The 16,124-nt window shown below is 34.2% G+C and overlaps 1 protein-coding gene across 1 annotated transcript in view; it reads left to right on the top strand.

Moving 5' to 3' along the window:
- The first annotated feature begins 3,285 nt into the window (after positions 1-3,285).
- Positions 3,286-16,124, top strand: part of LOC110094807 (folate-biopterin transporter 1, chloroplastic) — a 27,595-nt gene continuing 14,756 nt past the window's right edge. Inside the window, exons 1-6 of the mRNA XM_020820137.2 lie at positions 3,286-3,650; positions 8,720-8,970; positions 14,855-14,919; positions 15,003-15,165; positions 15,665-15,793; positions 15,871-15,890. Coding sequence (XP_020675796.1) covers positions 3,311-3,650; positions 8,720-8,970; positions 14,855-14,919; positions 15,003-15,165; positions 15,665-15,793; positions 15,871-15,890 — 968 coding nt within the window. The 5' untranslated portion in view covers positions 3,286-3,310. The remainder of the gene's footprint in view (positions 3,651-8,719; positions 8,971-14,854; positions 14,920-15,002; positions 15,166-15,664; positions 15,794-15,870; positions 15,891-16,124) is intronic.

Consider the following 16,124-nt stretch of genomic DNA (forward strand, 5'->3'; position numbering starts at 1 on the left):
AGGTCTTCCAATTAAGCTTCTTTTACAAGCTCAACTTATATAGGACTATCCTGAGGTGTTGGTTGAGCTTCCTCTACTACCCCTAGAGAATGCTTGCTCTTTCAAATTATAATGGTTTTTTCAGATTGAGCCATGCTTGATGTTTTTGGGATTGCAATAGTTAATTAAGTAATGTTTGGCAATGAAATTGAAGGACAAATGGGAGTAACTTTTTGCAACATTTATCTTATTGTAGCTATTATATTAATTTAATGAATATAAAGATATTATACTTCAAGAAAATAAATATGAAGTTCACCCACCGCTGCTTGTTCGGGTGGTGAAGAGCCGGCTGGGCAAAGCCTAAGTCATTGGTTCGAATCCCTTGGCAAGCAGTGAAAGCCTTAAGTGTTGGCCCGTATAAATTGGTGTGAGTTGCATGCTAGGTCGACTGGAATTTTTACTGGCCTATGGACAGTATTTCCTCGTCACAAAAAATAATAAAAATAATAATAATGTTGCCTTTCATAGTAACAACATGGGCCTACCATTATACATGATGCTCAAATAGATATTTTTTCTAGAAGAGGGTTAATCTTGCAAAAGATAAAGAGCTTATTTAGTGATGTTATAATAATTTCTCCTTCTTCGTAGGTTAAGTTACTCTAAAGGCCAATATGGCAATTAATCTTGGATTTCATATAATGATAGATGAAAGAGCTAAGCTGAAAGCATCTATGTTGAATTGCAAGGCAAATAATTATATCAGGAAAATAATTTAAATATTCAACTTATACAAATAATAATAAATATTTGATCATTAGATGTTAAGGTTAAGTGTCTATCTTCATTAAATTTTTAGAGATGCCTCCAGATATTTCCTTTTGATTCTTACTAAACATTTTTGCTCTTGTGCTTAATGTCTTGCACTTATTATCTAATCAAATACTTATTATGAGAATACTCTAAAAAGAGATAAAAAAAATTATAGATTTATTATGCTAATAATGAAATAAATAATAATAAAAAATTTAGCAACTGATCATTTAAGATTAATGAAATACTATTTATTTTTATAAAAGAAGTCACCTAACACTATTTTTAGTTTTTTTAAATAGAAAGTAAGCTCTTGACTAAGTTTTATTATTACATATTAGACTTTTTTTTTTTTTTTGACATTAAGAACTCTAATTATTAGAGTACGCCCCTAATTATTTTTCTTTGTTTTAACTTGATCATTCACTATGATAAATCCTAGAGCTAATACACATTCTACGATATTTGTAAATAGATTAATTATGCTCTTAAGAGCTTGAGAAGTAGATTTATAGTTTAAAGATAAATACTTAAAAAAATTGTTTTCCAAAAATTACAAATTTATCATGCTATGAAAATATCATTATCAAGAAAATGTTTATAATTTTGTTCATTTAAAAACCAAGGGCAATTTAAATTATTTAATAATAATAATAATAATAAAGCTAAAAGAAGAATTAATGTAACCATTTATGTCTCCTAATTAAGGCTTTGTTTAAATTAATAAAAAAAGAAGTATTATCTGATTAATCTCAATAATTTATTGATTGATTATGCATCCATTTTTATTAGTTTGAGTTTTTTTTATGTGATGTTTTGGTTGGAAGTAAAGTTGGTTTCAAATGCATGGATTTTGAAAAAAAATGTTTTGGGTTGGATGAAAAAGAAGTGTAAAATAAAGTAAAATAAATGTAGTGCAAATCATTTTAACTCATTTTTTAATTAAACTAAACTCACTCAATTTTGAACGATAATCGATTACACTGCATGCAAGCTAGCTTGAACACCGCCACCATTCGCTAACCACCATTGCCGCCACTTGCCATAGGCCACCCATCGTTTAACAGCCTAAACTGTGGAGTTTCTTAAATGAAATTCCTACTATTATACTAAAAGGCATATCGATATTTAAGAGTTTGACTTTTTTTTTTTTACTTAAGGGATTTTCACACACTGCCTGTTGTTGTCGACCACCACAATCACCATCCTCTGCCACCCATTGTCGGCCGTCGGCCACCGCTACCTCTGTCGAACATCACCACCATCAACAGCTGCCTTTGCTATCGGCCACCGTCGCCACCACAATCTTTAGACTTTACACAATATTCATTTTACTTCAAATTAAAAAAAAAAGTCACAAGCATTTACTTTACACTTATCCAAACAATTCCAAAGTATTACTTTTATACCACATTCTTTTAATAATGCTTTTCTTTTTTAGTCAACCAAATAGCCACTTTATAGTTGATACATCATCTGTCTCTTATGAACGCTACACCCTCTCACTTATCTGATTGTGTGCTGGATCTTCGTACAACGCTAAGACGTTAAACTATATATTTCTCTACCGCCGCGAATATTCCAGGACGCAACAATAGTATTCTTAAACCTATAAGCTCTCATTTTTCATATGAAGGAGAAAGAAGAGAGAAAATTAGATAGAGCTCTCATATATTCTCTAGCCATCACCATTGAGGAACACCTCCATCTATTGCTCTGCAAACAAGCACCATCGTCATCTACGACCAACATAAAAATAATCACCATCTCTAAAATACTAACAAGATTTACTATTGAGTATATTTGTCCGTCTGTGAATATCTGCTTTCTATAATCTCTATTAGGAAAATCAAGTCATGTTGTTGTGTGTTAATTACTCATTTATGGACATTTGATTTATGTAATCTCCCTAAGAGAACATTAAGGGTTTGTTTAAACCTCCTCTTCTTCAACATTGAAAAAAAGAAGATTATTGTATCACTTGCGACATTGTGGATTTTTCAATTGGGTCAGACACTTTTGTTTTTTTCTTTTTTAAGGTTTTTTATATAAATTTCTTTGGTCTTATTACTTTTACATGTACGTGTTGAATTTTTGTACAATATTAAGACATAAAATATACACTCTAATTACTCATAAAATATAATCTAAATTATATTTTTTAATATCAAAATAAATTTAAAGAATTTAAATTCATCCTCAAAATTAATCAAAATTTCTAAATTATTTTCATATTTATTTGTTGGGAGGTTAAAATGTAAGGTGGTGGACCGGTGGTTGATAGGAGGTTAGACTACCATTCTTTATTTTCTAATTCTGAACAAATTTTCAAACATGTAAAATCTAGTTGTATATATAATGATATTTTATTAATTATGTTACTTAACAACTAATATAATTTTAAACCCTGCTTAAAATTTTACCACGTGGCAGTTGTCAGCAAAGATAATGGTTATTGAGTTATCCGGGCTTTAAATCACGGAGAAATGCCCCTCGTTTGGATAAAAATTCGTTTATGGCATCCCTATTATCAACCGATTCACTTGTTACCAGTGTGCCTCGCTCACCTGCTTCCTTTCTCTCCCGATTGCCTATACGTCGACTTCCCGACGGCCGTCGCCGGTCCTTGGCCGGGATACCAAGGCGTATCTCCGCTCGAGATCGTCGGAGACGAAAAGGGAGATCGGACGGCGGAGAGGTGATGGTGTCTTCAAGCGGCGCCTCTCCTCCGCCAATATGGCGGAGCGAGAAAGGCGGTACCGTCTCTGTCGTTGGATACGACGAGGAGGAAGCGTTGCGTACGACTGATCGGAATTTGGGTGGTGTTGAAACGTCCAACAGTGGTTATAGGAGCGGTAAGTTCAAGCCGACATTTTTGTTTTGTACCGTGCTCGTAAATTTTTTTTTAGGAGTTTGTTTGGTTCGGCCTTTGATTGCTTGAAAGGAGGAGTACGGATGATAGAAGGTTTAGTTGGTACTTGGAACTTTGTGGTTATTCTGCCAGATTCTGTCTGATATATAGGGTTTGATCTTGGTTTAACCTGAATTTCAGCTTATGATAAAGTAATTCGGGATTTAAAGTGAATTTATTTATAGATATACGGAATAATTACTATTGTTTAGTTGATTATAGGTTCTTAGAGTTGAGAACCAAACACAGAAGAATGAACGAAAATTCGCAAGAAGATTACGAAATGCAGAGGAATAGGGTTTGGAGATTAGTCTTCTGACTTGCACGGTAGCGCATATTTCGCTATATTTTTTTAAGATTATGATTGAAGGAGATGACACCTTTAAATATAAGGTCGAGGTGATCAGGAAAAATAATAAAATTGCCTTCAAAATAATTCGCAGAATATACCCTTAATAGATTTTTCGAAAATTGAAAAGGAAAGAGACTCACTCCATCAATCTTCAGCACATTGTTTGAGTTGCTGGTGAATTTTCCTTTATGTTTTTATCTTTTTAAACATGCCAAGAGGTATCCTCAGTGTAATTTGCTTTCCATGATTTCTATGTACAACCACATATCATAGCTTCTAAATTGGTTAGTGTTCTAAAATGTTGATCAAATTGAACTTGTGACAACTTTCAAAAAAAAAAGAAAAACTTGTGACATATGATGCTATTACACTTTTGAAATTGATGATTCAAAAAAATTGTCCTTGCCTAAGTTTTTGGTGGAGGTTGCCTCACAAACCTACCATAAGTTGAAGGAAATTTTACTAGGTAGAAGATGCGCCAATATGAAGGATTGATAAATATGGGAAGATTATAAGGAGAAGTAGTGAACCAAAAGTAATGTGGATTGGCCACAATGTAACATTAACATCTCAACACTCAATAATAGCAAATCAAGAATGAGGATTCATAAAGCCAACCTATAGTTGTTGGGATAGGGCTAATGATGATGATAATGACGGAGAGGCAAATTTTCATAATTTATGGCATCACTTCATTAGCTCATTGCCCAAAGAGAAGATGCATAAAATACAAAGTTTTAAACAACTCGGTTTTTAAATAAATTGAGCCAAAATGGTAGAAGATCTTTTAATTTGAGCGGAAGAAAGTCCAAATCAAATATTTATTTTTACTAGATTGAGGCAACAAAAATCTCATTGGGCTTAGTCAGTTGGATCATCCATTTTGGGTATGGAAAATGGAGGTTTACATAGGGGTGTCTATTTGGGTTGGTAGATCGGGTTCAAGTCTAACCCGAAGTTGTCCTGACCTAAACTTGCAGAATCCGAATTCGATCCATTTATTGTGTAGGTTAAAATGTTTAATCCGAACTTGACTCAACTAAAACCCGCCTAATTTGAACTTGACCCATTTGGCTCATTTATTATATGTATCGTGCATTTTTTTAGATCAACCCAACTTATTTAACTCGAACATGAATGACAATTTGGTCAATTTTGAGTCAATTTTTAATTTTCGCGTCAACCTTATTCCGACCCAAAGATTAGAGATATGATTTCTGACTTGAGTAGCAATAATGTCAAATTGAACCAAAATTTTTTTGGTCAAGTAAAGATTTTTCAATTAGCAGGTTGAGATAAAAAATAGAATGGGACGACTCTAAGCTTACTAATAAAATACCTATCATTAGTGCTTTAAAAATAGCATGCCCTCAGACTAGCACAACCCAAAAGTTTCTTAGAAATCTCAACTTAAAAAGAAGTTCAAACACATTTAGCAAATGAAAAGGTTAAAAGAATCCAACTCAATCATTGAATACTTCTTGGTAGATTATTACAAAAATTGGGCTATAATTGTAAATAATTGGAGAACTAGTTTGAAAATCAGCTTAAGAAAGCAGAGCACATGCTCGATCTACAAAATTTTTTTGTTTGCATTTAGTAGGCTTCATTGTTATTCCTATTATTTTACTTGACACTTTTGATTCTAAGGCTTCATTTAATTATTCTTTTCTCATGCTCAATTTTTAGAAACTAGTTTATCATTATTTGAGAAGCATGCTTAAAAAATCAAAATGTTTTCACATTGTCTTTGTGTTTTCTTTTAAATAAGACGTGCTTGTGTTGTACCTGTGTGAGTGTAGTTAGCACTTTGAATTTTTTTTTAGAATCACCGTATTTAATAAGCTGCGACTAGCTTTTGATTAGCTGGGTTTTTTCTTAGTCTGTGGAAGGTGGAAGGTGGTAGCTGTCCTGTGATGTATCTTGTTTCATTTTTTATTTCTATTGGTTGACTATGTGGTGGCTTTTTGGAATTTGATTCTTACCGTGCTTATTTGATGGTTGCTTGCATGCTTCTGGTATATTACTCAATTGGTAGTCTTAGCATGAATTGTGATTGGTTTGCATGGATTTTGGCTTTAGAAGTTGAGGTAGTTGGCGATTTTAGGTATCTTGATTGGTTAGGCCTTGATAAAGTTCAGTGGTTGAGACTTACGCTTTTGTTATTAACCATTTCTTTAGTTTATGATTTTTTTTATTTGTTAAAAAAGAAGGAATTTGTGATTATAAATGGAGTTTAAGGCATGTAAAAATCAATTAACTAATTCTAAATAAAAATTAGTAAAAATGTTTTATTCCTTCTAATCTTGAGAGTATACTTATTTAGCTATTGGGAGATTTAATGATCTAAGTGAGAGTTTATCTCCTTGTACATACTGTAGGTTTGATTATGCTATATTAGGCAATTTCATTTCTCGTACATTCATTCATTTTGAAAGCATAATTGAGTTAATTTATGTATTTTATAGTTTTCTACTATGCTGCACTGATACAGATACGGCAACACGGATACGACACGATACGGATACGGGATACGTCAATTCTTAAAAATACAGGATGCGGGTACGGCACGGACACGACATTATAATTTATAAATCATACATAAAAATTAAGAAAGCAATCAAAACATAATATTTGAAATTACAAAAAAAAAATGACATCAACATCATTTGTAGCCTTATAGCTTATAATATCAACATATAGGTAAGCATTAAATGTCTAGTACAACAACAAAAGTATAAACATAAATTATCTAGCACATGAAGTTTCAACTATTCAATAGAAGGAATGATATAATTATCTTCTTCATTGGTTTGTCTTTGAACTTCCATATCATCTTCAATAAATATCATAGTTTCTAATTCAGGCTCATGAAGTGAAAGATTAATAATTTTTAATATTTTCATATCATCAAGAGACTCAAATCCATCTCGGAAATGAGAGAATCTTGCTCGCAACCACGGAAGTAAATACAACACGTCTTTTTATTTTTCAGATTTCTTTTTGTTTTTCAACAGCACGCGTATAGGATACACGTGTCCTTTTGAAATTAAATAGTATTTTAATTGGATACGGCTTTGGCGTATTCGACACGTATCGGTGGAGTATCGGAGGCGTATCCGTGTATCGGTGTATCGGATACAACACGCCTTCATAAATAGGTGTATCAATGCAACATAGGTTTTCTATTAGTGTATTATTTCCATTTAATTGTATTTTTTTATAGTTCCTGATTTTTATGCATTATTTTTACTATAAAGCTATTTATTATTTGCATTGTATTTTTATGTGTTTTTTGGTTTTCATCTCAAATAACAAATAATTGCCTAAATTAAGAAATTGTGATATGTTAATTTTTGTTTGTTTGCATAATTTCATGCTCATCTACTAGCTTGACATTAGGGTTATATTAGTAAATTCTAGACCCTATGACGCTCTACACTGAGCCTCCTCTCATCTCCTCCCCTCCACCCCCTACCCCCTACCCCACCCCTGTGATGATGACTTCCACGATGATACTATGATGTGTTAATTTTTTTTGCTTCTCTAATTCATTTATTGATAACTAATGTTTATGACTATTCTTGGTGCCTCTTGCAAGGCACCAAAGGATTCTTTAACTACCAAGAGCCCTTCTTTGAGGATCCTAAAAAAGAATTAATTGCTAGTCGAGAAAAAGAGTTAATGGATTTGAACAACAGCCCTTTAGTGAGTCATGATATTTCACAATAAAAAAGTACCCTCAAGGTGGGTTAGACTCTCCTATTTATGGATTAGAATATGCACAAGTTTGAATGCCACAAGCAACTCATGAAATGAACTTCAATCCTCACTTTCCATGCCATAAATGTGAGCAAAACCTTGGGATGGGCCCTCTATCTTCATGATAAACTTTTAGTGATTATTATTTACCATTGATGACAAATTGTGATGTTCCAATCAGAGATCTACCAGGCATGAGCTGTTGAATGGAATGCGGATTGGTTCTCTTAGTGTATAAAAAGTTGCAGAGTACATATCCCTCTCACAAAAAATTGTATTGAATGAGGGATTTGCATCACAAGGTAAAAAAACTATGAAATCTTAAAGCCCAAGTTTTATTGGCTCAAGCTAAAATGGATGTGGAGGAAAAATGTAGGGGAGGTTGGCAATTGTCTGAGTTCCTTTTTTTTCATCAATGTCTTCTTGCACATTCCTTATCTTATTTACGCAAAATCGCCCCTAGGCAAGGTTCAATTTAGATTATTGGAATTCAAAAGAAAGTAATTGGTTGGAATGTTGGATTTGTGTATAGTAAGGTGCAATAAACTCCGATAAATCTCCCTTAACCAATATTAAGTATAAAAAATACAAGGGGTTTAATATTAGGAGATATAGATTTGAAACAAGAATTTATGAATAGAATTTGAACTATTTCTATTAGGTTTCTCTGTTTCTCTCCACTTGTCAATTTTATGAATATAAATTCCTTCTATATCTTAAATCAGATTTAATACTTAATCTAGAGTTGCCTATTGATTTAATGATTTAAAAAAAACCAGCAAATTAGATTTATCTCATTCTGGAGTTTCTTTCTTCAAATTCTGGAGTTTCTTTCCTCAAAATGGTATTATTTGTATTGCTTAATCTACCTTTCATTTTAATTGATGTAACATCTACAGGTAGCTCAGCATCATTGAATACTCTCTCAGTTAAGGAAGCACCTGGGGAAAATTTTCAGCAGAAATACTCTAGTACAAATCTTTTCAAGAAGACAAGTTCTAGGATGAGTGCCATAAAATGTTTTGGGGTTGATTTGTCACCAGATAATATTGCTGTTGCGGTTGTATATTTTGTGCAGGGAGTACTGGGCCTTGCAAGGCTTGCAGTAAGCTTTTACTTGAAAGATGATCTCCATCTTGATCCTGCAGAAGTATGCCATCTTTTTGATTAAAATCTCTACAATTGATTTACTTTTCTCTCATATCTCTTTACCTGATTTGATTCTTTGCATTTTCCTCTTAGTCTTGCGTTTTGGATTGCTAGGTAAACTTTTTCAGAGTTGTTGTTTGATGCAAACCTTATTTGGCAATACGTAATCTTTAACTGCTTGTATAAAACCACTGAAAAATGCTGTTATAGCCTCAAATTATTTTTGCATTTATTGATATAATTTTATCAATACTTGAAGATGTAGTAAACATATTATCCAGGTTCACCCATCATAACTCTTCTTCTTTTGTTTGGTTTTCGTGCCTTGCTGCTGCTTTCACCAGCCTATCTCAATATGCTACCAATGCCCAATCTTCTTAAATACTTTGTGAAGTCACTGTGGCACCCATGCATATGCTTTCAAGTATGGGTGGCCTGTGCCCCGTTCCCACTGCACCCCCTCCCTCCTTCCCCTCCCAACCAACAACCAAACATTCTAAGTTTATATATTTATATATATATTTTGTCGGTACCCCTCTAAATAGATTATTCTTAATGTTTCCACTTAGAAGACTATTTTGCACTTGCCTACAATCCTTTCCATTGTAAGCATCATTCACAATATAGCAAATTTATATGGTGTTGATGTAGGATGATTTAAGGTCAAGGGTGTTCAATGTAGATTCAGATGCAATCGAAGTAATATAGTGTGGGCTACGAAAATTCAGCCCCAGCCTCCCCATTGCTTTTTCGGGGGAGTTTTAACGGATTAAGTTTCGGGGTAAATTTTGTGAAGGCAGATGGGTTTGTAGATAAGACACTACCTATGATGCATAGACACGGACACAGCGACACGGACATGGACACGACACGACACGGACACGGGACATGGCTTTTTTTGAAAATATAGGACACGGGTACGGAGCGGACACGACTATACATTTTTTTATATAGTGTATATATATTAATGTAATATCATATTAAAAATGACAAACAATAATAAATGAATGACATGATAACTTGTCTAGCTTATAATATAAAATATTTAGTACAAAATATCTAGTACAACCACAAAAAATATAAGTAAATAATCACTTACTACAACATCAAGCATTCAAGCTTCAACTACTAGGATTAGCTTTAGAGGTTTGTTTTTGGCCTTCAATATCATCATCATTGAATGTCACTACTTTCAACTCTAATTCAACAAGAGAAAGATTTGTAATTGTGCAAAAAGAGAGGAGATGAAAAAACCTTCATTGCCAAAGAGAAATGAAAATGAGAGTATTCGATGAATGGGTATTAAATGCAGACGTTGATATGGTGTTGTGGATATGGAATAAGAAATTTAGTTAAATCTCGCCAAATATAAGAAATTATATTTTAAAATAATTATAAAATATTTAAGATACGCGTGTCCAATTTGTTTTTAATATATTTTTAATCGGACACGTTTTCGGCGTGTCCGACACGTGTCGGAGGAGTGTCAGACGAGTGTCGTGTCGGACATTGCACGCCTCTTTGAGGAGAAGTGTCGATGCATCATAGGACACTACCCAGAGATTTCACCCTCATTTTGCGAGGACTTTATGATCTAAGTTATGGTTTCCTATAGGCGCTAGCCCCTACAGTTAATTACCCCTCTCAGTAACGAGAGAGAAATTTCGTTTAAGGCTAGTCGTCAATCAGATACGTAGAGATACGCGGTATCTGACATAAAGTAGCAGTCTGGGTTTAGAAATGTTGAAAATTGGATATTTAAAATTAGAAATTTCACCACCTTGCACTTAAAGCAGATGGTGGGGGAATGGATGATGGACCCAATCAAGATCTCATGGCTCCGTCATCCCGGGCCATCGTGATCCTTAGTCTACTTAGTCAGATGAGATAGTCAATCCAACTTGACAGAAGGATCATTATCGACAGCCATAGGTTGCTTCGTCAAACGGTACTTTGTAGACCTGGGGTGAATGTTTGTCTAAGGGGTCAAATTTGAATCAACCTTAGCTAACAGAGGGCTTTGTGCCCTATTGATTATATCCTATTGATTCATATCTCAAGGATTTGATTCCATTGGGGAGCATACGGGCTCTGGCCATGACCGTAATGTAGTAGTGGTGCCGCCAACCCGGTTCAAAGGGCCCCGGTCATAACCATTTATCCTACGGTGTCATTTCGAGACAAAATCACCAATTAGAGAACACGTGGCACGTCCTTACTGGCAGGAGATTATTTGTGAATGAATTCTAGTGATATTCTCGACTAGAAGTTAACTCTTTGTGAGCTGAAGTGATTTTTGAATTTGTCCACCTCGGCAAACTATTGCGAATGGTGGATGGATTTTGTTTTAAGCATTTTGATGGTTGATTTCAATTTTAAATATTTGAATTTTGATTTTTTTTTTTTTTGAATTTTTGGATTTTTGTGGGTATTTGGGTGGAACTTGGAAGGCATTTGAAGACTTGGAATTAACCCCTCCGGTTGAAATTTTCTTTTCAACACGGTCATCATCAGGATGTTTGGGATCATTGCTCATTGCTTGCATTTCAACTAGCACTGATTCCTTTGATATCTATTAGATGGCTTACATCATTGTTTGTAAGTGATTTCAGTGTGTTTGTTATATCAGTCTTCTCTACTTGTGGATAGAGTGTCGCATTTGTATGTCGATTTGGACCGCCGGATAGGCTGCATTTAACTACTAATCTCTCTGTGCATGTTGGCTAGTGAATTGTTACATTTACTTGTGTATTGATCTTTAGTGTTTGTTGGTATTTGCATATGCCTTGCAGGTTTATTACACTCATGAATCATTTGTTATCGTTCAGTCCCTTGCATGTAAATCATTCATCATATGGTCTTCATACTTCATTCATGAATACATCTCCATGTTCATTACAACCATCATGCTCCCTTCCACAAGCATGAGTGTTGTTATGTTTTCCACCATCACAGTCCCTTCCACAAGCTTAGACTATTGTTATATTTTCCACCATCTTCTTATCACTTGCAAACAAGTTGAACATGCAAGTTCTTTGTCTTCAAAAGCGGTTTAATGAGTATGGGAGACTTCATGTTATTGGTTGTAGGCATGCTGCCATATCACTCACTTAAATCTTACACGTAGCTCAATTTGGTTGAACAGTTTGAACCATCTTAGTTTTATCATTCCTCGCTCATGTAATAATTTTTGTTTGGATGGTTGGAATCTTAGTTTTATAAAGTATCATGGAGCTTATATATTAGCCTTAATTAAAAGTTCTCTCTCATGATTGAGTGAGTAACTAATCAGAGGAGATTGCACCTATGAAAACCTCGCACCAAATCATAATGTTCTTGTAAGAGGACAATGTATATGGGTGTTATCTTATCTAATATCAAATTTGTCTTCTAAAAATCCAAAGTGGAATCACTCAAATGTGAACAGGGCCAAGTTGGGATTATTAGAGCCTGCACAATGTAATGGTAGTAGGGCATGACAATTTACACCATTATATTGCCTTAAGCTCCATGATAAATATGCACTCAAATCAACACTAATCTTAAGGCTTAAAGTGGATGTCATCATCTAAGACTAATAATCTCTAATACTATTCTCAAAATCCAAAGCTTTTATCCAGTCATCCATGAACCTGAGGGTGTTATGGTGTTGTATCAATCTTGACATGAAGTGTCTTGGTCCATAGCCCTTTGATCAGATCAAGGACCAAAACATCCACAATAGAAGGACGTTTTCATCCAACACAAATGTCAAAGATAAAGTGTCTCTTATATACTATGTATCTCGTAAAAAATAATAAATTACCCACTATTCAAACAACTATATAGCCCCAGGAGAAGCTAAAGATATCATGAAAACATTTCATTATCTTGATAAGGCCTGCTTGAATCATTTCCATCCTTTCCTTTGCCTTTGAACACACTTACTAACTTAAGGTTTGGTGTGTCTTCCAAGTAAACATCTATTGGGGCAGCCTCACTTATTTACGTGGTTGTGTGTGCATGCAAGAAGCAACACTGTGAATGCTTTATTCTGAAGGCTTGATCAGCTTTAATCTATTCCATGCGTACAACAAAATTATTAATCATGGGTGCTTTAGTTTTGACTTATGTTAAGAAAGGTAGGGGTAGACCTAAAAAGACTTGGTTAGAAAATATTAGGAATGACCTTTCTTTATTAGATTTAAACGATAATTTGATTTTTAATAGGACACAATGGAGAAAAAGGATTTATGTAGCTGACCCCACGTAGTGGGATAAAGGCTTGATGTTGTCGTTGTTGTTGTGGTGCTTTAGTTTTAATAGTAGGATTAGTGTAATATTTTTTGAACTCTAAGACTGTTTCAAGTCTAAACTATTTTCTTTGTAGAATTTATCTTATTCATTGTTAATTTCTTGCATAAGCTTTGAATGAAAAAAAAGAAAAGATAAATTAACCTCTAGGAAAATGATAATTATTGGAAGTCCAAAAAAAGGAAGTATTCAAACTTTTAGTAGGAGATACACATTTCTAGAATTCAGGTCTTACACTTAGATCAATGAGTAGAATTTCGAAAAGAGAAGAATTTGTGTTTCTGAAGCAAAAAATTTCCAACAAAGTCTGCTCACTTAAAATCTAATTAGTACTCCCAGGAAACCACCACCTAAAGTAAAAAAACCACAGGAACCTCTGAATCATTACAATTTACAACTGCAAGGTACTGATACTTGGTGCAGTCCCGAAGAAGCCACAAGCTATGATGCACAGACACAGACATGGCAACACGGATACGACACAACACGGACACGTGACATGTAAATTATTGAAAATATAGGACACAAACACGGGTTGGACACGACATTATAGTTTTTATATTTTAAAAATATTGTATAAAAATTAAATAAGTATAATTTTAAAAATAATTTAGAATAAGTCATTTAATTAGAATTTATGTTTAAAATGATTGATATTATGATGTCGAGAGTCAGGCCTCCATGTCGTTTATCGGTCATCAAGAGAGGGGATGAAAATACCTTTATTGCCAAAGAGAAATGAAAATAAGAATATTCGATGAATGGGGTATTAGTGCGGGCGATTGATTTGATGTTATGGATAGGAAATAAGAAATTTAGTTTTTATATTTTAAATAATTAAACATTTTAAATACGAGAAATTATATTTAAAAAAATTCATAAAATATTTAAGATACGCATGTCGGACACACGTGTCCAATTTCTATATAATAATTTTTAGTCGGATACATTTTCGACGTGTCTGAGACGTGTCGGAGGAGTGTCTAACGTGTATCGTGTCGGGCACTGCACGCCTCTTTCAGGATAAGTGTAGGTGCATCATAGGCCACAAGAGACATGGAATTGATATAGTCCTTCCTGCTAACCATAATTACAAGAACCAGATGAGCCTCAAGTGTTAGGAATGGAAGGCGAAGATGTCAGCATAAACTGGGAGCTGTCAGTATAGGAACCATAGAAGGAGCTGTATTAGGTTTATAAAGCAATTTTGCCTTTTTGTTGCTACTCTTCTATTTGGCAGCTCCAACTTCATTTTCTACTGGTTATCATCTCTTCTTTAAATTATTCATAGTCCTTCATTGATATGACCTAGTGCTCCATTCATTTTGTACTTTGATGCAAGATATCTAAAAACATCACTTCGATATCTCACTTACTCTTTAATTCGGAAGGAAGGTTACTATCCTGTCGAACTTTATGTTCCCTATTTTCTTTAACTGTTAACAACTAAGCACTCTATCCTCCAGTCCAGGTCTTCTCGATTGGGCTGAAGCAAATTTAACCCATTTTTCAGCAGATAGCAACTGCTTGCTTCTTCTATCGTTTACTGTTACTTATTAGTTTTTGATTGATCATCTGTTTTGTTTATTCAGACAGCAGTTATATCTGGTTTTGCTTCATTGCCTTGGTTGGTCAAGCCTCTTTATGGATTTATCAGGTTTAGCTTTCTCTTCTAGGCGGGCATTTCTGTGCTTGGATCAAATATTGGCATGCTACTGTCTAACATGTTCATTATGACAGCGACTCCTTCCCACTTTTTGGCTATCGGAGAAGGTCATATCTTATTCTATCTGGGCTTCTTGGAGCATTTTCGTGGAGCTTGATGGCCACCTTTGTTGACAGCAAGTATGGTGCTGCGGCATGCATTCTTCTTGGATCTCTTTCCGTTGCTTTTTCAGATGTTGTAAGTATCTTTCAGAGCGTTAAAGTAGAGCAGGAATTATCATGATTATTCATCCAAATTGCTTTTCCTTCATTCCTGTTTTGATTTATGAGAATTAAATTGTAGGTTGTCTATTGTTTTCTGTGATAAATGATACTTGTCCACTTAGCCTTCTCGATCTTGGTAAACCCTGTTATCAAAATGGTCTGTTAGATCTTTTTTTATTTTTTTTTGCTAAAAGGTGATACCTAACTTTTTTCCTTTGGGTAGTCTTGATCGGAATGAGTTTCTTTTTTAGCTGAATTTTCGTTTGATCTCCCGGGTATGAAGGATATTCTAAAATTTTCTTAAGATTTTCCTTTTTTTGGATCATCAAGCATACAAACATGCATTTATGACTTGCTGCCTTCATTTTATCAAATCTTAAGGTTCAATCAAATAGCTATAAGTGTCCTTGTTTGGATAAGATTGCATTTTTAGTTATTTTGCTTCATTTATGAAGATTACATGCACAATGCAGGTTGTAGACTCTATGGTTGTTGAAAGAGCTCGTGGTGAGTCACAGAGCACATCTGGGATTGTGTTTGGAAGGAAAAGCCTTGGCATGGTACCAACCACTGATAGGAAATACTCGAGTTCGCAAGTAACCCTAAGGTAATACTTGAGTTCGCAAGCAAACCTAGTCAAAATGGAAGAGCAAAACAACAGAAATTCTGCTGTCTACAGCAGAAAACAGAGGAATTTGAGTGGAAATCTGAAATAAAACCAAGCAAAACACTTGTATTTCAAGAAGAATAAAAAGCAGCAAGAAACACTTGATCCTCAATTCGAGAGGAGGATCGATCTCTCCCAAATCTCTAGACGCCGCTAGAGCCCAAAGAAAACCTAAATCTAAGAGATCTCAAATTTCAGCCAAATTCAAGATACTCAAACCCTAGGAAAATCAACTATTTAATGCATCCAAATCAAAAGGAAATCCC

This window comes from Dendrobium catenatum, unplaced genomic scaffold (assembly GCF_001605985.2).
Source record: "Dendrobium catenatum unplaced genomic scaffold, ASM160598v2 fragScaff_scaffold_22, whole genome shotgun sequence".
Classification (NCBI taxonomy): domain Eukaryota; kingdom Viridiplantae; phylum Streptophyta; class Magnoliopsida; order Asparagales; family Orchidaceae; genus Dendrobium; species Dendrobium catenatum.